This window comes from Oryzias latipes, chromosome 12 (genome assembly GCF_053564925.1).
Source record: "Oryzias latipes strain Hd-rR chromosome 12, Olatipes_Hd-rR_3.1".
Lineage (NCBI taxonomy): Eukaryota > Metazoa > Chordata > Actinopteri > Beloniformes > Adrianichthyidae > Oryzias > Oryzias latipes.
The window spans coordinates 30,526,566-30,550,021 of record NC_136248.1 but is presented as its reverse complement, the minus strand read 5'-3'; the positions used below and the strand labels follow the sequence as shown (position 1 = coordinate 30,550,021).

General features: G+C 42.9%; 1 protein-coding gene across 6 annotated transcripts in view; it reads right to left on the bottom strand.

Moving 5' to 3' along the window:
• Positions 1-23,456, bottom strand: part of clip1b (CAP-GLY domain containing linker protein 1b) — a 40,613-nt gene that overhangs the window by 5,690 nt on the left and 11,467 nt on the right. For all 6 annotated transcript variants that reach the window (XM_023960446.2, XM_078956056.1, XM_023960443.2 and 3 more), the window contains 8 exons: positions 20,174-20,248; positions 9,340-9,446; positions 2,981-3,020; positions 2,767-2,810; positions 923-1,022; positions 665-830; positions 539-591; positions 343-455 (listed from right to left, as the gene is read on the bottom strand). In XM_023960446.2, the coding sequence (XP_023816214.1) occupies positions 343-455; positions 539-591; positions 665-830; positions 923-1,022; positions 2,767-2,810; positions 2,981-3,020; positions 9,340-9,446; positions 20,174-20,248 (698 nt within the window). The remainder of the gene's footprint in view (positions 1-342; positions 456-538; positions 592-664; positions 831-922; positions 1,023-2,766; positions 2,811-2,980; positions 3,021-9,339; positions 9,447-20,173; positions 20,249-23,456) is intronic.

Sequence of the window (23,456 nt, the reverse complement as noted above, 5' to 3'; positions counted from 1 at the left end):
GACAGTCACCTGATGCTCTCCATCCGATCTTTAGTGAGTCATTTTAGACAAAACATGACCGCCCTGGGGAAGACTGCAGCCACAGTGTGAAGACTAACCAGGCTTACATTCTTATTTTCTGCTCCCTCATACAAATAAATTATTTAAAAAAAATCCAAATAATGTGATTTTCTGGATTCTGTCTCTCTATGGTAAACATCCCAGATCAGATTTTTTAGTGGCTGTTTCTGTGACCGAAAAATGTTTTTACTCCCCTCCAATAAATAAATAGATCCATCATTAAATAGATCTTTCTTTCTGGGGGTGTATTGTTTTTTAGACATGAGGATTAGAAATGGTCACCCGTCGTTTCCGTCGTTTCCGTTGAACTCGGCCAGGGCGAGCTTCTTCAGCTTGATCTTCAGCTCCTCGTTTTTCCGCTGCAGGTCCACGATGACGCTGTTCAGGAAGTTGATCTGACAGAGACAATCGCACGGGATCAACGCCGAGTTACACGCTCATGACGCAAGAATGCGGACCAGAGTGCGGGCGGACTCACCTGTCCTTCGGCGAACTCCTTCTCCTCCCTCAGCTGCTGCAGCGCTGCATCACCTGCACAAGCACATCAGCAACATGAAATCCAGCTGGACCAGATCCTCCAGGCTGAGAAGAGACGCGTCCTCACCCGAGGCGGAAGCTTCCCACTCCTCTCCCTCGGAGCCCTGAGTTCCCATCAGCCTTTGCTCTAAACTGTGAACGCGGCCCTGCAGCTGAGCTTTGTCCTTCTCCAGCGTCTCCACGGCAGACTGCAGCGTCTTGGTCATGGCGTTCTCTCCTCGCAGCACCTCGATCTGCACAGACGGGGAACACAGATGACGGGTTTCAAACCTGCGGCGGACAGCATGAAGGGCAGGACACTGGGAAACTCCAGGGAAGCGGACACCTCAGTCCGGAGAATTTCCAGCTCTCTGTCTTTCTCCGAGATCAAGCCGGCAGTGGACGTCTGGAAGTCTCTTTCCGCGTCGCGGCTGGAGATGGATCCTCTGCAGAGAAAGGCGCATCGGGTCAAAATAAAACTTTTTTTAACAGAAAAACTCATATCTTTAGGTAAGTTTTTATAAATAAAGAAGATGTTCAAAGTGTTCCTCAGTATTTGGAAAACCCCGTTCAAGACTGTATGAAAGATTTGGGTTCAGTTGATCATTTTTGATGTTAAAAGGCTCAATAACTCAGAAATCCACCGTCTGCTCCAGAAAAATCAAGTACCAATATTTGCAACGTCTTGAGATTTATGATGTAAAATACACAATAATTATCGCTCTAAAATGCAGAATAATGTAACTAAACAAACTGCTGCTGTGTCATCTGTGTCACTGAAAATAAAACCTGACCATCAACATCCAGTCGTTAGACGGATCCCGTCAGGTAAACAAGGTCATCTCTCAGAATCCCAGCCGCCTCCTCCTCCACATCTGTTCCTCCTGCTCTAGTTGTAGCTGCACCAGCTCTTCATCTCCCGGTGGAAGCCACCTGCCGGCCCTCAAACCTCATCTCTGACCTACAACCTTCATCCTGCTTCTGTCGTGACTTTAACAGATGTTTTCTGACACAGAAAGCTGCCGATTTGTCTTTAGCTGAGAAGAGCTTTAAATGAAACAGCAAAAAATAAAATAAATAATTTCTGCTTTTAATGATTTGACTTTCCTGTCATAGAAAAAAAACAGATCTGATCAAACAAATTGTATTTTTTCTGTTCTGATGTTCTTTGTTCTTATTTAAGTTTACTTTACCTCATGGGGTTTTTCCTCAGACACAGGAAACCTGAGCTGGTCGGTTAATACTCCAACACGAGCAAAATGTGACTCTGTTCATCACAAAGTTTAGGTCAGATGCCTTTACAAGTTACCATATACCATATGATTATGGGTTGTAAAAAGCAGAACAACACAGTACTGTAATGTGGTTTGACTACGCTACCCAGAATGCCTGGAGGGGGCAAGAAGCCGGCAATTGGTCGGATGAGTTAATGGGAAGTTTTTTTTTTAGTAAACTGTGTTGTTCTCATTGACATAGGCTGCTTTTGCATAGGTAGGGGTGTGGACTTCCAACAAGCTCCCTCCTGACTGGTGAAAGTGGTTGCCATAGAAACAATGACTCAGACTCATTTGGACTAATCCTGGACTTACTTTGCCATAAGATTCAAGATTCAAGATCAACTTTATTAATCCCTGAAGGGAAATTTGGTTTGAACTTATTGTAAAAATAAAGATGACTACTTCACAGACAGGTTTATCGTTAGAACGCAAATCCTGCAATAAACAGGGGAACGCTGTCATACAGTACGCAGATGACACGCTGCTTTCTATGAACCTGTTCAGAAGGTCTACTGTTCAAACGTGAATCCAGAAAATGTTCTGCTTGTCTGACATGGACTTCAACCTGAAACTGAGTCCTTCCGCTTCTTTCTTTGTGCAAAGGCTTGAAGGTTCGATGAAGACTTAAAGCTCTTAAAAACATGAAAATGTCAGCTTCTGCTGTTTAAACCAAATCATGAACTAACCCAAACATATGTGATAATGATGAAAATGGGAGAAAAATATCCAATCTTCTTAAGTTTGCAGAGCAATTACAGCACAGCAAGGCTGAAGAAATGAAAATGATGAGAAGTTTTTTCTTTTAGCCATTTCAAACATCTGTTGAAGGAGTTAACAGCTAAAAGTGACATGAAACTATCTAATCATCCCATGAAGCAGAAACAAAAACGCAAAGAGAAGATATTTTTCCTACCTGGTCTTCATGTCTGGCTGCTGACAGTTCTGCTCCTCATTGTGCTGCAGAGCAAACACAAAAATAGAAACCTTAAAATAGAAGCTGAAGCTGCATGAGCTCCAACAGAGTCTCAGCAGGAGGTCAGCGCTCTGCACCAAATCCTCCTCATCAGCGGGACACAGATCTGTAACGGAGACGCTTTACGGGACATGGAGCTCAGGGTGGGGGGTACCTCGTGGTGGTGCTTGTGGGAGGCCAGCTTCAGCTCTTCACTGGAGGGAAACACAGAGGAGAGGGGATGCAGTTAAAGTGCTGAGATGAGAGTTTAGACCTGAACTGGTTTATAGTCTGTTCAAAGTAAATACGGGTTAATGAAAAACCTACACTATTCTGAAGCACAAAGACACAAACCAAATAAATAAATCATAGGTGGCATTACATCTGTTCAAGCCTTTAGTGGTATTTCCAAACCGAAGACGCTCATGGCTGAATCAGCAGATTTCAGACGTTTTCATGATTTTCAAGGATTAAATTGAAATAAGATGGAAAAGGTTAAAAAAACGAAAACACCGTCCAGGGATAGCCCAACCTTTAGTGGCTGGGATAGGCTCCAGCAACCCCAAAAAGGCTCAAAGTGGGTTCGGAAAACAGGTGGATGGAGGTTTATAGAATCATTTTAGCGGGAAAAAAACGGTATCTGCATAAAGGAGCTTTTTTTAACTTAGGAAAAATCCTAAAAATTACAAGATTTTTGAAATAGGAAACAGTATCAAGTCAGGGCCCATAGACCAGTTTTACTCTTGTTTCTTTCCAAAAACAGTATTTATTATTAAAAAAAAACTTTTTTTATCCTTAGTTTCTGTGCAACAGCAATCAATGAACTCATATTTGCAGAAGAAAATCAGCTGAGTGATTCGAAGTTTCATTGTTTTTCAGCAACATTTGTTCATAAAAGCCAGGTTTAAAACAAAAAGGTCAAATCAAGAAAGAACTTTTACAATATTTCACAAATCAAATTCTTTTCAAAAACTCTGTTATTTACAAAAAAAATATCACTTTAAGGGTAACAATCATTCCTCCCCACAGCCATCAGACTGTCCAACACCGTGTTAAAGTGACACTTCACGGTCCCAGCGGTGTTTTTTCTTTCTTTCACTTATTTATTAATATACTTTTGTTGCAGTTGTTGTTGTTTTTCATTTGTTTTTGTTCCTGAACGGTTGTTTGTTTTGGTGTGTACTTTATTACTTACTTATTTTTTGTATTTAAAAAAAAAAAAAAAAAATTGTACATGTTTTTTTATAGTTGATCACATGTTTTTGCACTTTCGCAGCATAATATTAATATGTATTCATTTATTTAATACGAATGTCCTTTTTAATAATTATTTTAATATTTGATAATAATTTTAATAATAGTTATAAATAATAATTTTATTAATTCTGATAATATCTTTTAATAATTTGATATGAATGTCCTTTTTGATGTTATAGTACATATATTATTTCTGAATGTCATTGTTGCTGCCGCAGATAAATGAAATTTCCCCATTGTGGGATTAATAAAGTCATCTATCTATCTATCTATGCATCCATCCATCCATCCATCCACAAAAACTGTTAAAATCGTTGTTTTATGTACTAACACTTTTGGTCTAAATTAACTTTCTCTGAAAAAACAAACAGACTTGGTTGTCCTTGAAGGCATCATACTCCTTCAGCTGGAGATGAAGATGAAGATCAGCTGCTTGTTTTATAACACCAGCCAATAAAAAAAGACGAAAACGACTCAATGTGAAGGGAATGTTTGTGAGGACGACTGAAAAAACAGTTGTGTTTGTGTTACCAGACGACTGGTGTTTGACATCAGCGGAGCTGAGGCACAAAGACCCGCTGATTCACACAAAATCACACACAAACACAAGTCCCCATTGACACAAACAGACAAACAAAAGCGTGCATGGACACACAAACGTGAGCAAAGATGAGCAAAGACTCACACGCACACATAGACAAAAGCACCTGGATACTAACACAAACAAACAAAAACACATGTGTAGGGGGACTTACACAAACAAACACGTGCATGGTCTCACACACACAAACACACCCAGATGTGCAAGCAAGGAGTACACACGTGTACAAGGATACACTTAGACAGATACTCAGACTAACAAACACACACACAGACAAAAAAAATGTGTGGATGGACTCACACACACACACACAGGTGTAGGACACACATACATGTGTGCAAAGACCCATACACACACATAGACAAAAGCACCTGGACACCGATACAAACAAACAAAAAAAAAATGTGTACGGAGACTCACACACACACAGACAAACACCAACAAGGTCACACACACGCGCACAAGGACAGACGACAAACACACACTCACCTGCAGACTAACAAGTGCAAGTGCAAGGGACTGACACACACACACGCACCAAGACACACAAAGACCAACCAGGAAGTGCACAAGAACACACACACACACAGAGATAAACGCACATGGACTCACACGCACAGGGACACACACAGATACACAGACTCACATACACATGGACTCACAAACTTGTGCGTTAGAATGCCCACACACACATGTACCCAGTGATGTCACAGACAGCGTTGGAACCAGGCGGCTCCAGGAGCAGAGAGGCGGTTACGTAAGAACAGCAGAGGGAGGAAGGACGGCAGCTGGAAGAGCACAGGATGGAAGGGGGGGGGGGGGTGCAGAAAGAGACGTGGATGAAGGTTTTCTGCTCTTCATTTTATCCAGACGCTTTATGGCTCTGTGAATCAGGAGCTCATCTGAGCTTTTATTTATTTATCATTTGTTGATTGCCTTCAGCCGTCTTCATCCATGTGCAGCTCTGATGGGTGGGGAGGGGGCGTGACACACACTGACACGCACGCACACACAGACACACAACCACACACACACACAGAGGATCTAAAAATAAACCTGACGTCAGCACTGAGATGTTCATAAACGTGACAGAAACAGATTCATGTTTTCCTCCCGGGCCGCTTCCAGAACATCTGTGAATCTGAACAGTACAGAGACGGCTCTTTTAAAGATCGTTAATGATCTAAGATTAAACTACGACTCACAGAAACTTTCTGTTCTGGTGCTGCTGGATCTTAGTGCCGCTTTTGATACAGTAGATCACCAGATTTTATTAGACAGACTTAGTAGTCTAGTGGGCCTCTCTGGAAATGTTCTTAAGTGGTTTTACTCTTACCTGACAGATCGACACTTTTATGTAAGTATGGATACGTGCTCTTCAGGAATCCACGAAATAAGTTGTGGGGTTCCCCAAGGGTCGATTTTAGGGCCAATACTTTTTAATTTGTATATGTTGCCTCTTGGGGAGGTCATCAGGAGACACGGCGTTGACTTTCACAGCTATGCTGATGATACACAGCTTTACATCGCCGTGTCTCCTGATGACCTTGAACCTGTCAACACTCTTTTAAACTGCATTTTAGATATAAAGTTGTGGATGGCAGAAAATTTCTTACAGCTCAACCAGGACAAAACTGAAGTATTAATCATCGGTCCTGAAGACAAGAGAGAGATGATTTTACCACATTTTCATAATTTTAAACCTTCTCAATGTGTGAGAAACCTGGGCGTACTTTTTGACTCTGAGCTAAATTTTATCCCACACATTAAAAATGTCGTTAAGACAGGATTTTACCATCTTAAGAACATTGCCAGAGTCCGCCCGTTCCTCTCTCTTGCCAGCACAGAGGTGCTAATGCATGCTTTTATTTTTAGTCGTTTAGATTACTGTAATGCCCTGCTCTCTGGTTTACCCAAAAAGTCTCTTTCAAACTTACAACTTCTACAGAACTCAGCGGCACGAGTTCTGACGAGAACCAGAGGGCGAGAACACATTACACCGGTTTTAAAATCGCTGCATTGGCTCCCTGTGCGTTTCAGGATTGATTTTAAGATTCTTTTAATGGTTTATAAATGTTTTTATGGTCTTGGGCCTGATTATTTAAATGATATTCTTTTAAAATATGAGCCCTCGCGGACCTTGAGGTCCTCCGGTGCTGGCCTCTTAGTTGTTCCCAAGGTGAGGACCAAAACTTATGGTGAGGCTTCGTTCTGCCATCACGGTCCTCGCCTGTGGAACGGCCTTCCGGAGAACCTCAGGGCCGCAGAGACTGTAGAGGTTTTTAAGAAGAGGCTCAAGACCCACCTTTTTAATTTAGCTTTTAGTTGATTTTAACTGCTAATTTATTCTATTAGTTTTAGTATAGGCTATTTTATGTATTTATTTTAATTTTACGCATCCTATTTTCAATTTTATGTTTTTTTTTTTTTTTTTATGTTTTTAATTTTAGCATCTTATGATTTTAGCCCCAGTGTTTCTTGAGGGGATCTTTTCCTCCAGGGATTGCCGACTTGGTCAGCGGTTGTTGCTGCAGTTGTTGCCCTTGCTGGGGCGGCTGGGGTCTAATTTTACAGCTTTATGGCTGTGAGGGGGACCCCGGTGTTGTCCCGGTCTGGGTGGGCACTGTGGCGATGTTCCGGTGGCCGGGCTGGCTCCTGGTATGAAAGGATTCCCAGATACTGTTTCCTCACAGCAGAGCCAAGCCATACTTGTTTGTTTGTTTATTTATTTATTTATTTATTTATTTATTTATTTATTTATTTATTTATTTATTTATTCTTTTACAGTTACATAGTCATATTTCATTGTACGTGGGAGCCATGGGTCATGTGGTTTAATGGAGGGGAGTGGTAAGGGTGAAGGGTGGGTTGGGGTTTTTATTGTAATGTTGTGTGTTTACTGTTTTTAGTGTTAAAGCGCTTCGAGCTGCACAAAGTGCATGAGAAGCGCTATTTTATAAATAAAGTTTGATTTGATTTGATTTGATTTGATTTGAACCAGAACCAAAATCTAACTGAAAATCTAAAATTCTTTGATAAACCAAAACAAAGGACTTTGCAGAAGCGCAGCAGAGATTAGTAATGTTTTGGAAAAGAAGAGTGAGCACACGATACATAAACGACTTTCTCCTTTGATTGCTTTTAAACGCAGCACAAGGGGGCGGGATCGAGTGCTTTTGGTGTGCTGGTCCCAAGTCCGGCTAAATACGGAGGGTTGTGGGTGGAAGGGTGTCGGCGCCCCCTGGAGGCAGCAGCCAAAAGTAAAAGATTTTATCATAGCAGCAGGTTTAAAAGCAAATTCAGGTTAAAAAGAGGTTACAGTCCTGGCCCCCCCCCCCCCCCTTCAAAAGTAAACGTAAAACTGAAAAAGTGAATTATTTGCATAATTTGCTTATAAAATAGTTAAAATGATGATTATGTTGATGTATGTTGAATGATGAACGGCTTCCTGGAGAGTTTTTGTTTGGCAAACACTCGTTTTCACACAGAGAAGTTGATTTAAAAATGTTCATGAGGAGACATTTCATTCGTGAATATCAAAAATCCGACTGTCAAGTTAAATAAGAAACATTTTTGTAAAACTGTAAAAGTCCCTAAAAATCTTTTAAGTGCTGTTATCTGACTCACATAAAATGAATTTTAAAGGTCATTTTTATGAAAAATCTTCAGAGGCTGTCAAAGAAAAGTCTTGATTTTAAAAACAAACGTCACTTTTGAAGTATCTTTTCTAAAAATGGAGATTGGTTGTTCGTCTCCTCTTACAGAAAAACTATGAGTTTGGGTAAAACTGTCTGAACTAAAACGTTTTAAACACCCACTCGCATGGAAATGAGATTCTTTGGTGTTTTTAGAATCTTCTTGAGGCGTTTTTCTGTTGATGGAGAAAATGTAGAAAAAAATATTTGTATTTGAGACGTAGAAAACACGCTGGGCGGGGCCAAAGCTCACTGCTCCGCCTCCATTCTGATGCTGAATCTTTACAGACAAACAGATCCATGAACGTCTTTGTTTTCCTCGTCTGAGCTGGAATCTGGATCAGAACTGTACGACTGGATAGCAACGATATTGCTGCCATTTTTGTTGCACCAGTAATGTGGGTGTGAGGGGCTGTAAGCTAGCATGTAAACAGAGAACTCTCAGTCATTCTGAGAGGAAAGGGGTTACTCTTGGCTAACGCTCCTGCCAACAACTCAGAGGTGAATTTCTAATGAACTCCTGCCGCTCTGCAGAAATGACGTCCTAGAAAACCACACAGGATTATAGATTTGTAAAGCTGAACGCTACATTGTTTGTCCTAATAAAGCACTTTAGTGTCAGACAAAGCCTTCATTCAACACGCTTCACAATTAAAACGGGTTCTGGATATTTTTCCATTCCTCATCCCTGATAGTTATGGCTTTTATTGTCTTAAGAATGTAGAGGCAGAATCATCTCTGTGGAGAGTTTAACAGCACGTTTAACATTTCCCTCAGACCCGCAAAGTCGTTTTTATGCGTCTGTAGAGGGAAATGAAACGGGTTTCTTCACATTTGCACATTTTTGTGCACAATTTAGGCTGAAAAACCAGCTTTTACGGGTTCAGGGGAAGTTTCACAGCATCAGAGTGACGAACTGGCAGGCTGAGGAGGGAAGGGGGTGTCTCTGCAAGGAACAAACAAAACTAAAAAAGCACTCACATCTCCCTGCAGAGGACCTTGATCCGGTGGTTTTCCGATCTGCCCCGCTCCTTGGACACTCTGAGCTCCTCCTGATATTTGGAGTTCTGCTGGTTCAGAGCCTCCAGCTGCAAAGGAGACGCGCAATTCCCAGTTAGAATATAATAATAACCCGGTTATTTCTCCAGGGATGCAGCTCCTCAGATTTGTCTCATTCTGTTATGGAAGCTCTGAAATTAGAGCAGCTGTCATCATAAGCTCTGTCTTGAAGCACCGTTTCACTCCTTTAATCCGTTAAAATTCCACAAATGTTTTCTGAAAGTGAGGCTTCACGCATACCAAAGAAAAAACCAGAAGCTCCTAAATATCCATGGGAAAAGTCAGTTGTTGGTCAGTTGTTTCTTTGAAATTTGGAATTTCAATCGATAAAACATCCCAGACACATAAACTGCACATCAGACAGACAGAAGGTTCATTGTCTGACAGTATTGATTTAAGTGAAATATATACAAAATAACTGAAATGATCTCAGTTTTATTTTTAAATCTAAAGATTTTAGATTTAAAACTGTACAAAGACAATTCAAAGACATTTACATAAAACATTTAAAGGAACATTTCAATGTAATATTAAAAGTGCGATCATTAAAATAAATTAAAAAATGGTTTTGGATTCTACGTTCTACATTGGTGAACACATGACGGTGAACACATGACGTTAGCATATGACTGGAGACAAATGGATTTTTTCTGTTGCTTTGATCTCCATAGCAACCATTTTGTTTTTTGGTCGCCTGAGGATAACCAACAGATCTCTGTCTTTTTTAGAAGACTTGGTAAAAGTAAACTTTTGGATTTCCTTGGCAACGTAGTTTTTTAGTTAACCATGTCCACATTCCTAATTTGTCCATACTGTATGTTATATTGATACAATTTTTTTTTTTTTTTATATTCTGGGAAAAAGATATGCAAGTAAAAGGGAAAAGCCACTTTTGCGGGCTCGCCACACTAACGTCGATCAAAATCTACTAACTTTCAAAACAACATTTTTTCCCAAGTAGCTTCCCAGTGATGCTCGAGGAGTTAAGTCCCGCTAGATTAGAATCCCTAGGATGGGGAATTCAAGATGGTGGCCTCTTGCTGAGGTCAAAGGTCAACTAGACTTGGGTTGTGGTTGTAGACTTAACTTAGCAGCGTGTGTGTGAAGACTGCACGAAAAAAAGTTTGTTTGATTTTTACCCTTAAAGGGGCAAAATGTCAAAAATTGCCAATTTTCACACTTTGCCACAAAAAGGCTGTCAAATTGTAGGTCCTGTGACCATCCCATAATAATTTCAAATTTCAATATTTCTGACACGTGTTTTGGTTTCGTTAGTGAATTTAAGAGATTCTGTCCCCGTTCCTTTCTTTGATGGTTTTCTCCCGCTGTGATGTCATCTTTTATTTACTGTATTTATTTTCTATTTTAGAGTGGGTGGGGTGGTTGACCAGACCAAAAAGGCAATTTTTGGTAAGTTTTTGCTGAAAGGCGCAGGAAAAAAAGAAGAAATGCCAAACCAATCAGGTCCTCCGGTTCAGGACGGCAAACATGTTAGTTTGATGAGAGTCAAGCTCCACGCTTTGAGCAAAAACACTCCTGAAGTAAGTTGGCTGGAAAAGCAATTTCATCTTGCAAAAACTTTTTATTCAAAATGCAAAGTACTAACAAAAAGAAGCTCAAAAAGAAGCTCAGATCAAGCATTAAAGTCCAAGTTTCCCCCTGTGGGTAAAAGTTCTGCCATTCCTCTGCTGCTGAATCTGTTTAAAACAAAGAACAAAAAAACGTCTGCTTTTCATCTTCAGCCAACAGAAATCCCTTCGGCGTCACGGCTGTGTTTGCTCACGTCACGACCGCTGGACGCCTCCAGCTGGAGGTCCGCTTTTGTCTATCTACGCCTCCAGAAGGTCAGATTACCCCCGGGGTCACACGAGCACTGACAGAGCTGATGAAGAGGAGCAGCAGATCAGCTCACAGTCCTACCTGACAGGGAGGCTAGTGGATGCTGCTGGAGGAGCGCTGCTGCAGAGCAGCTACATCCATCGCTGCTGCTGCTGACGGCGGCGGGCGTGCGGTCGCTGCGCCTCAGACTTTAGCTGTGCATCAGCAAACCATCAGGGGAAAATAGAGAGGCGGTCACCCGAGCAGCATCCTGCCTCCCTCACATCCCCGTTATGTAAGCCTGAGTTAACTCCGCCCCCCTGCTTCAGCGCTCTGCAGCTCACCAGCCTGACAAACAAACTGCACGTTCACGCTCCCCGGAAAGCTTTGGCCCCCCCAGTCCCTCAGAATCTCAGCCTTGTATGACTCAGCCACTGCTTTCTTTAATAAATAATTACCTTTGAAAAAAAAAAAAAATACAGCCAACAAACACTTGAAATCTCTTCCCGCTGGGAAATGTCAAAAACCAGTAAATAGAGAACTTAATATTAAACTTTAGCATGATGATCAAACTTGATCATATCAGGCATTACAGGGCCTATTTCCGGCTAAATTAACCTTTTTTTTTTAGCTTTTAAGTGTATTATCAAGTTAACTCGTCACAAAAAACAACCCCAAAGTGACATTTTGATGTGTTCATGTATTTTTGAGTATTCCTCTAAAAACCTGCTCTCTGAACACCAGCCCCTCACTATCTGAGAAAACGAGTGGGTTTCCACTTTGTGATGTCACAAAGTGAGGAAACGCCCCTTCCAGGAAGAGTCTTAACTGCCAGCTCCGCCCCCAAGCTAAAAAACGTTCCTTTTGGATGTTTGGACGTTATTTGTTTTTGTGGGCAAAACGAGGCCGACTTTAGGATGATGTCATGAAAGGGGCGGCACCCACAAGGAGTGAAAGGCGGAGCCTCAGAGGTCCAGTCGTCTTAGTTCTGGGAAGAAAAACAAACTGCGAAAAATAACTCAAATTTCATTTAATTATGGTTTTTTAATGTGCCAAAGGTAATAAATTATAAAGTAAACTTTCAAAGTAAAATGAAAGATCGCCTATATTAAACTTCATTAAAAGAAAAATTCATTTTCGCAGGCGTTCATGGATCTATTTGTCTGCAGGTGGATGCATCAGAATGGAGTGGAGTAGGGAGCTTGTGGCCCCGCCCAGCGTATTTTCTACACCACCAAACACGATCTTTTCCAACCTAATTTGTTCGTCTGAACCTGGTTCACAACAATTTGAAATAAGATAATACCCAGAAAAGCAACTCCTGCCGCTCTGCAGAAACTATGTCCAAGAAAACGACACCGATTACTTGATTTTGGCCAAAGAAGGGATCATTATAATTAAAAGACCACTGGGAACGCTTTGAAAAGGTCAAGAGATGAATAACATGAGATTTTCACTTCTAATATATTTATCATTCATTTGCAGAAAAGCACATCTCCATGGCAACCATTTCATGTTAGGGTGACAAACAGCTGTATTTTTAGAAAAACAGGGCAAAAGTAAATATTTGTGTTTCCTTGGCAGCTGTGGTTTCTTTTATTTTTATGACGGTCATATCATACGATTTCTCATTTCGTTCAGCAGCAGCCAACGACACGGGTTGAATTTGCAGAACATCTTGGTAAAAAATACGCGAGCAACAGGGGAACGCCATTTCTGCGAGCTCGCCAACCTAACTGCTCTTAAAATCAACAAATATTAAGTCCAACTATTTTTTCTAAGTAGCTTGACAATTACATTCAAGGAGTTGGAGACGATGGATCCAAATCTGTGAGAGATTTCTTCCCTGAAACTTCGGTTGCGGTTATGAAGCTGGCGGCATGTGTGTAAAATTTAATAAGTATCGCACCGTGGCCATCCCATAATATTTTCAAAGCTTCATTTAGATGGGTTTTGGTTCCGTTGGTGGACTTAAAACATTTTCCTTGAGCTCCATAAGAGATTTCCTGTTTTTTTTTACAGTGTCTCCTGCTGTGATGTCATCATTGTTTTGTTTTTGTTTGTTTGTTTGTTTGGTTTTTTTTGGGGGGGTCGATCACCATGTCCAAAATTTATTTTGCCCGCGTTCTGGGTGCTTACGAATTCTTTGCGTGCTTTTGAGCTTGGGGGTTAGAAAGATGAAGGAGAATTGCAGGAAAAGTATATTTTAAAATATGTCCGTAAAAATAATAGATCAAAGTTTTCAATGAGGTTTGACAAGCGACATTGTTTCCAGCCTTGCATCTTCATCCACTTCCTCATCACAGAGCGCGTCTCGCTCTGACATGTGCAAGATTACATCACAGCCTCGGGGAGGGGGCAGATGTGAAAGCACCCCCCCGAATAATCTCTCGACGGCGTGTTCGTTTTCCTCCCAACACTCAGAGGTTCTGCTCCTTCAATGTTTCATGTAATGACACAGAGTGTTTGAACATGTGCAGGTTTTTCCTGTAGGGGGGGTTCACTTCATCTGCCAGGATCACGCCTGCATGAAGGCTCTGCACTTCGAATGAGGGGTTCTTTGATGTGGAAACTGGAGACATAAAGCCAGACGTTTGTTACGTTTTTTATCATAAAAGCACTTGGAGAAAAAAGGATGTAACATTAAAAATGACTAAAAGTGTCACAAACGAATGTCTCAAAGTCTCCAATATTTTCATTTTTATTGGATGGATGGATGGATGGATGGATGGATGGATGGATGGATGGATGGATGGACAGAGGGATGGATGGATGGATGGATGGATGGATGGATGGATGGATGGATGGATGGATGGATGGATGGATGGATGGATGGATGGACAGAGGGATGGATGGATGGATGGATGGATGGATGGATGGACGGACGGACGGACGGACGGACGGATGGATGGATGGATGTTTAGATGGATGGATGGATGGATGGATGGATGGATGGACGGACGGATGGATGGAAAGATGGATGGATGGATGGACAGATGGATGGATGGATGGATGGATGGATAAATAGATCGTGATTTAACCAAAGTTAACGAAAGTTAAATCACGTGAAAGTGGCAGCAACCTGAAAATTAGCTTTTGGACTAGCGGCCTGATACTAACTAACTGGGTTCATCTGCCTCATGTATTCACTATGTGCCTGCTGAGACAATCAGTGTTGCTGCTGTACCGGCTCTGTGAAGTGGATGGGTCCAGGGCGGCGGTCTAATGGTAGAGCCCTGAAAGTGGGAGGTGGCAGTCAGGTGACAACAACAGACTCTAGAAACTTCACCCTGCTTGACACTCAGTAAGAGAGGTTGGACATGGGGTTAAAACCCAATGACTGTATCCAAGAACTGGACTGAGCGACTGTGACGTTTACTTCCAGCTCCAACCAAGTGAAGTCAATTCAGACATTGTCTGTAAGCACTGAGTGGTCCGAGCCGGTCAGCGTTTCCATGGCAACCACTGTTACCAATCAGGAGGGAGGTTGTTGAAAGGTCACTTGAATGCGAGATACTTGAACTCTGTCAATCAAATGTTTTGAAGGTTGGACTTTAGGGCCAGCAGCCTGTGGGGGGGGGGGGGGGGACTGTAATCTGTTTCCTTAAAGGACAAAGACTTATGCATATAGCATGAAAAAAATTCTTAAATCTAAGCCTCGTTTAGACCTGCTCAATTTCTCATCAAGTAGAAGAAGGTTTTTATCAGATTAAGAAACAAGCAATGATGATAATTGCTATCACTGTTCCTAAGAATGAGAACAATAGAACTCATTCAATTTCCACTACAATGTCTAGATGAGTGTCAGCTATGTCTGATAACTTGGCCAATTAGCTGGACCGGGATCTTGCAAAGTGCAGAGGGTTTACGTCCAGTGTGATGAGTCTGTGGACGGCAACAGTACAGCATAGCCTTTGGTTTCCACAAGAGAAGAACTCCTGACACATCTGCCCTAACAGACAACTACAAAAGGAGTTGAAATGTATAACACGGTGAAGGAGTTTTTGTGCAGAAAAAGGTACCATTAGAAAAGCCAGTAGCAGTGACTGCAGACAGGTTTCATCACTCACTGTAAGCTGTAAAGCTGACCCAGACTTTCCAAAATGTCTGCATTACTGCTGCGTCATTCACCAGTAGGCCTTATGTGCAGAAGTGATTGGCTCTGGACACATAATGACTCCTATTGTGAAAATCATAAAAAAAACCTCAGCTGCAAAGCAAAACAGAACAGGATTTTTAAGGTGCTATTGGTGGAGATATCTGCTGAATATGGTGAATATGAATATGGTGAATCTGAACTTGTATTCTTGACTGACATTACTGGAAAACTAAACCACTTGATCTGCGAGCTGCAAGACATTGGCAAAACTATATTTTTTTATTGACCAGCCTGCCTGAGCCAGTGTTTTTCTTGTGGGGATCTTTTCTGCCAGGGCTTGCCGGCTTGGTCAGTGGATGTTGCTGCAGTTGTCTCCCTTGCTGGGACAGCTGGAGTTAAACATAGCAGCCTCACGGCTGTGAAGTGGACCCCGTTGCTGTCCCAGTCTGGATGGGCACTGTGGTGATGTTCCAATGTTCAGGCTGGCTCCTGGTATGAAGAGATTCCCAATTACCATTTCCTAACCGCAGAGCCAAGGATGTGTTTACATGTTTAGGTCAAAAATGTGATGAACAGCTTCATGTTGTCTATTGATGTAAGTTTAAACCTAAACATGTTTCCTTGTTACTAATCCAGTTGATGTCGTTCTCCACATGTGTCTAGGTGATAGAAAAGCATTTTTTTATATTTAGAGCTCTAAGCAAACAAACAGTTGTCTATATAAAAGAGCTTTTACAATTGTGCACTTTTAGAAGGTCTCTGAATACATGTGACCAATGTATAATGGATTTTCACAGACTTTGTTTAAAACTGAAGGTGACAGAGACTTTGGAGAAGTGGCTACATTGCTCTGGACTTCTTTGTTTCATCCACAGAAGAGTAAAATATGTGATTGATTTTGAAAAGCTGCTGAAAAATGTATCTTTTTAAAATTGCAATTTCTAATTTGGGTTTTACATTTTGTGTTCCATTTTTTGTGATTGTATTAGAAAGATTTGTTATTTATTTGGTGTTTAAAGGTGGTACATAATGTATATACACAATCTTCTTAGAGACATTTGCTATATGTTGTGTTTGTTGTCCTTGTAGTTTAATTTCTTTGGATGTATTGAAAGGAAATGAAAAGAAGTTGCAGCATTGATTAAAAAAGCATAAAAGAGACATTTACTGTCTGATGTTACATCTGTAGGAGTGTACTGAGACTGGGTTTTGTTTTGGAGCACATTCATATATTTTGTTTGTAAAAAAAAAAAAAAGATAAAATATAAAGTTAATTGTATTTTGGATGAATAAAAAAGCAATGATTAGTGCTAAGGATGTATAAAAGACAAACAAAACAAAGGAAATTGCTGTATTTTAGTGTTGAACTAGGCTTTCTAACTGTTTTACTTTCTGTCTGCCACTCGTGGCTAATTTACATGTGAGCACACAGCCGGGGGGGGGGCTAACTCCACTCCTGCAGCAGGGGAGACTGATGAAAAGCTTGAGGATGTAAGATTGAATAAATAAAATCCTAGAGTTGACCAGTTCATTTTATAAATGTAAATATTTTTTATTTTGGTGGTGATAAACTAAACAGATGTTATGATAAAAATATTTGCTTGAGTCAAAATGTCCAAAAATTTGCTTTCAGCACAATAGGGTGATTAAGGTGGTTAAATGTTTCTCGTACGTATAGTGCTGCTTTTCAAACGTGGAGCTTTGTAAGACGCATCTAATTCTGAAATCTCAGCTTCCTGAGACAAACGGCTGATTTCCTATGAAGCTTGATTATATGATCATGCTTCATGATCATTTATGAACATATATAGCTCGTCCAAAATTGTCATATCCATGGGTTCAGAATGGAAGTTTCATCAAATCTATTTAATTTCAGTGAGATCAGACAAAGAATGTGAACGTGAGAGCAACATTTGTGCACGGCGAGATACCCAACTTCGCCGCTCTGTCACGACCACACCCCCGCGTTGAAAGATTTGTTTTTCATCAGAGTAAACTTCAATGGTTTTTCAACAGGTGGACGTCATTTTGAGGTGTGTTTGCTCATCCTACTTGGAGCAGTGATGCTCCAAGTAAAACATGTCATTTCCTGTTGCCAACAGGTGGCGCTACACCTGTTTCGGATTTTTCCACTGCAGATGTGTTCAAAGTCAGACTACAATCATGCACAACAAATTTGGATCAGATTAGATTATTTATGGCTGAGTAATGGCCATTTTTCTTTTCATGGCGTGATTTCGAAACGACCTCAAATTTTGACGCGCCGCCACGGTCACAAACAACCGTAAAAACTTAAAAGCTTCGCAATTTAAGATCGGACATGTGTTTAGTTTACAAAACCAAAGTTTGGAGTCATTGTTCAAAAATCTCTAGGAGGAGTTCGTTCTAGAACGAGGCCTGCAAAGGACCAAAATAGAGCAAAACTGACATATTGACATCAATATAGCAGACTTCCTGTGCGACTGACAGCTTGGTCCCAAGAGACTTTTTTGTAGGTTTCCATCTGATGAACATGTCCTGTAAATATCAAGCTTGTATGTTAAAGAACATGGCGGGGCTCTCAAAAACAAACATGGTAGGTGGCGCTATTGAGCCGTTTTTTGTTCACCCATGCAAGTGCTGTGTATCTAAGTTGGAGATATGTAAGAGGCCTCTCATTCTGAAATCTCAGCCTCGTGATACAAACGGCTGATTTTTTATGAATTTTTAATTATCTGACTGCAACGCAATCAACCACTTCCTGTTTGGTGGTGGCTTGCGCAGGCACCGTCAGGTGTACACCCATGAAACTTTAGACGATGAGAGAAGACCCTTATGAGTATCTCCTGTTGTAATTTTATGAATGTCGGACAAAGCACAGAGAAAAGATAGGTCAGAATGTGACATAAAATGTATTTGTCAATATCTAGGTGGCGCTATGGAGCTCGTCCAAGATTGTCATATCCATGGGTTCAGAATGGAAGCCTCATCACCTCTATTGAATTTCAGTGAGATTGGACAAGGAATGTGCACGTGAGAGCAACTTTTGTGTGCATGGCGAGACGCCCAACTTCGCCGCTCTGTCACGACCACACCCCCGCATTGAAAGTTATGGCTTTTTATCAGAGTAAACATCAATGGCTTTTCAACAGGTGGACATCATTTTGAGGTGTGTCGGCTCATCCTACTTGGAGCAGTGATGCTCCAAGTAAAACATGTCATTTCCTTTTACCAGCAGGTGGCGCTACACCTATTCCAGATTCTTCCACTGCAGATGTGTTCAAAGTCAGACTACAATCATGCATATCAACTTTGGATAATATTGGATTTTGCATGGCTGAGTAATGGCCATTTTTCTTTTCATGGCGTGTTTTCAAAATGACCTCCATTTTCGACGCGCCGCCACGGTCACAAACAACCTTAAAAACGTAAAAGCTTCGCAATTTAACATCGGACATGTGTTTAGTTTACAAAACCAAAGTTTGGAGTCATTATTCACAAATCTCTAGGAGGAGTTCGCTCTAGAGTGAGGCCTGCAAATGTCCAAAATGAAGCAAAAATGACATATTGACCTCAATATATCAGACTTCCTGTGCGAGTGACAGGTGGGTCCTTTCAGACTTTTTTGTAGGTCTCCATCTGAAGAACATGCCCTGTAAAAATCAAGCTTGTACGTTAAAGCGTATGCGGGGCGTCGGGACAAAAGTCACTGTAGGTGGCGCTATCAAGCCGTTTTTCTGCGCCCATGCCAATCTCCTATAAAATACGAAATTTTTCGCGACTCCTGATGTGTGTGCCAAATTTGGTGAGTTTTGGGGTATGTTAAAGGCCTCAAAAAGGCGACTCTTCCGGTAGAATAATAATAATAATAATAATAATAATAAACATTCGAATTACAATAGGGTCCTTGCACTCCGTGCTCGGGCCCTAAAAAAAGAGGTTATCAAGAATATTTTAAAAAGGCTTCAGATCAAGAATGGTTATTCGGACCAATAGAACAGCTGAGTAACAGCTGTTTATTTCTCTATAAAAGTCAGAGGGATTTTGGCCTCTTGGAGCCACCAGGTACTTCCTGTCTGTAATGCAGGGGGCAGGAGTCACTCTGTCCAGTTCTCATATACAGTCAAATGTAAAACCACACAGTTACTTTAACTTCCATATTTCCCAGTGTGAGGTCTGCTGATCTCACTGGTTCTAAAGGTCCACCAGAATCCTCCAGTGTCAATCAAAACAAGCAGGTCTTCAGTCATAAAATGTAGATTTGAATATAGGTTATCTGCGGAGACTGTAACGAGCATTGCATTGCTTTAACTATCTGTTGAAAATGAAGTGATCTGTGGCATCGGTGTACAACACAATCACAATTGGGTTGAATGTTATTCAGCAGCTGAATAGTGAAGATAAACGCACAGGAATACAGCTAGAGGGCAGCAGAGAGCCACAGAATGACCGACCCTAGCATATTTCTGTGGGAGGAGACTTCAGGCTGGAGGGGGCGGAGTTTCACGTGCGGCTAAAGGCGCTGACTTAGTGACTGACCGCAGTGATACTCAGGAAACCATGAGGGCTGCAGATTCTGAGCTTGAACAAATCCACAGAGCACAGCCAGGTGCGCGCTGATGCTAACCGCTCCGTTAAAGATGCACGGGCTTTCTCTTCAACTCAGAAAAAAGCAGTTTTTCTATCATGAGGGAAACAATGAGTGAGCGACTGCAACAGGAATATCTTAGTGCATGAAAACACCCGAGAACCCAGTGAGAAAACACAGCAAGCGTTTTTGTTTAAAAATGCAGAAATTTGGATTTAATGTTTGAGAGTTTCAGTTCTGGGTGCCGTCAGTTAAAACCTGAAGTTGCTTACCTCCATCTCCAGAATCTTCTTCTCGTCAGTCAGCTGCGCGAGTGACTGAATGCTCCTCTCGGACTTTTCCTGAGCCTAGAAAACAAAATCAGGAATTGTTAGTTTTTCCTGGTTTGTTGAGCCTGTGATTCAAAAATTTAGTGCATCGTGAAGCCGGTGTGGAATTTAGAGGTCACTGAGCAAAGTCATTTATAAGAATAAAAAAAAAGAAGCTGACCATTGTTTCAAACTTTACAGTTTTTTTTTGCCTTTGTTTTTATGAAATCTGGGTTTTCTTGTATAACATTTTTCTGTGCTGTTGATGCATCGTTATCAGCCAAATGCATCATTTCAGTGTGTTTGTTTGTGCTGCTCTATTTGTGTTTAAAATGAAAACAAGCTGAAAATCAGAATTTGTGGGAATTTTCAAAAAATCTAAGTCTAATGGCTGAAACATGACCAGGTTCTAAATTTGAAAGAAATTTTGAATTTGAAAAAAAAAAAAAAAAAAAGAATCCGATCAGGACAAAAACAAACTCATGTACAATTGTTTCCTTACATTTTAGCCAAATCAGTCAAGTGCAGGATAGTCCAGCTACACCTAGATTATTCCAACAAGGTGTGGAAGGTGGAGGGGGCCACTTACTCAATTGGTTCCACCTGTACACCCCCGCTGCTCACCTGCAGAGGGCTTATAAAGGTGGCTTTCCTCTGGCAGGGTGAAAATCAGCGTCAACATGTTGCTTCAAGGTTGGACCGGCTGAGTGCAGCGAGTGTGGCTGATCAGCGCAGCGATAATTCTGCAGAGCGCGGCGAGTATCCTGCCGAGCGCTAAGTATCCTGCAGAGCACGGTGAGTATCCTGCCGAGCGCGGCGAGTATCCTGCCGAGCGCGGCGAGTATCCTGCAGAGCGCGGCGAGTATCCTGCAGAGCGCGGCGAGTTTCCTGCAGAGCGCGGCGAATATCCTGCAGAGCGCGGCAAGTATCCTGCAGAGCGCGGCAAGTATCCTGCAGAGCGCGGCGAGTATCCTGCGAGTATCAGCAAGTATTCCGCAGAGCGCTGCGAGTATCAGCGAGTATCCTGCAGAGCGCGGTGAGTATCCTGCAGAGCGCGGCAAGTATCCTGCGAGTATTCTGCAGAGCGCGGCGAGTATCCTGCAGAGCGCGGCGAGTATCCTGCAGAGCGCAGCGAGTATCAGCGAGTATCAGCAAGTATTCCGCAGAGCGCTGCGAGTATCAGCGAGTATCCTGCAGAGCGCGGTGAGTATCCTGCAGAGCGCGGCAAGTATCCTGCGAGTATTCTGCAGAGCGCGGCGAGTATCCTGCAGAGCGCGGCGAGTATTCCGCAGAGTGCGGCGAGTATTTTGCAGAGCGCGGCGAGTATCCTGCGAGTATCAGCGAGTATTCCGCAGAGCGCGGCGAGTATCAGCGAGTATCCTGCCTAGCGCGGTGAGTATCCTGCAGAGCGCGGCGAGTATCCTGCAGAGCGCGGCGAGTTTCCTGCAGAGCGCGGCGAATATCCTGCAGAGCGCGGCAAGTATCCTGCAGAGCGCGGCAAGTATCCTGCGAGTATTCTGCAGAGCGCGGCGAGTATCCTGCAGAGCGCGGCGAGTATTCCGCAGAGTGCGGCGAGTATTTTGCAGAGCGCGGCGAGTATCCTGCGAGTATCAGCGAGTATTCCGCAGAGCGCTGCGAGTATCAGCGAGTATCCTGCCGAGCGCGGTGAGTATCCTGCAGAGCGCGGCGAGTATCCTGCGAGTAATCTGCAGAGCGCGGCGAGTATCCTGCAGAGCGCGGCGAGTATCCTGCAGAGCGCGGCGAGTATTCCGCAGAGCGCGGCGAGTAGTCCGCAGAGCGCGGCGAGTATTCAGCAGAGCGCGGCGAGTATTTTGCAGAGCGCGGCGAGTATTACGCAGAGTGCTGCGAGTATCAGCGAGTATCCTGCCGAGCGCGGTGAGTATCCTGCAGAGCGCGGCGAGTATCCTGCGAGTAATCTGCAGAGCGCAGCGAGTATCCTGCAGAGTGCGGCGAGTATCCTGCAGAGCGCGGCGAGTATCCTGCAGAGCGCGGCGAGTATCCTGCGAGTATTCCGCAGAGCGCTGCGAGTATCAGCGAGTATCCTGCCGAGCGCGGTGAGTATCCTGCGAGTAATCTGCAGAGCTCGGCGAGTATCCTGCAGAGCGCGGCGAGTATTCCGCAGAGCGCGGCGAGTATTCCGCAGAGTGCGGCGAGTATTCCGCAGAGCGCGGCGAGTATTCCGCAGAGCGCTGCGAGTATCAGTGAGTATTCTGCAGAGCGCGGCGAGTATCCTGCAGAGCGCGGCGAGTATCCTGCAGAGCGCGGCGAGTATCCTGCCGAGCGCGGTGAGTATCCTGCGAGTAATCTGCAGAGCGCGGCGAGTATCCTGCAGAGCGCGGCGAGTATTCCGCAGAGCGCGGCGAGTATTCCGCAGAGCGCGGCGAGTATTCCGCAGAGCGCGGCAAGTATTCCGCAGAGCGCTGCGAGTATCAGTGAGTATTCTGCAGAGCGCGGCGAGTATCCTGCAGAGAGCGGCGAGTATCCTGCAGAGCGCGGCGAGTATCCTGCAGAGCGCGGCGAGTATTCCGCACACAGTCTGAACGACACAGACCCGATCTTTTCAAATGTGACCCAGGCCACTTGGGTATGTGGTCCTGAATCTGATACGTATCCGATCTTTACAAATGCGACCTCCGTCTGACCAGCCAGGCCACATGAATCCGACCCGTACGTCATTGATACGCTTCCCTAAATCTCTACCTCGCTGCACGCGCTCTCTCCTCTCTCTTACACACACACACGCGCGCGCGCGGCCCCAGCACATACACATCCCCATTCCACAACAGTGGGTACAGACGATCCTGGCTCCAATGCCTTCTTAAAATGAGTAGATTGTAATTGTGCTGGCTCCTTTGTGAAAATAAATGTAATAATGCAAAAAGAGCTCCGCTGTTGACAACACTGTTGTTGACATCCATTGTTAACGTTAGCTACTTCCACAAACAACGAGTTACGTTGTTCACCGTTGAGTACTCTTCTGCTCATGCGGGTCACTTCTGGGTCATTTCACGGTCACAAAGGAGATCACAAAAGTTCACGTTTAATTGGAAATGTGAACGGCCTTGTAAAAAAATCTGATTTTTTTCAAAAAATCGGAATTGAGCATTAAGCCCTGCAGTGTGAACGTAGCCTTTGTTTTCTGTCTATAGCCTTCACTTTGGTGCTTTTTTTAGAGTCCTACTCTTTTCCTTGATCCAATATGAACCTGTTATGTTTATAAAAATAC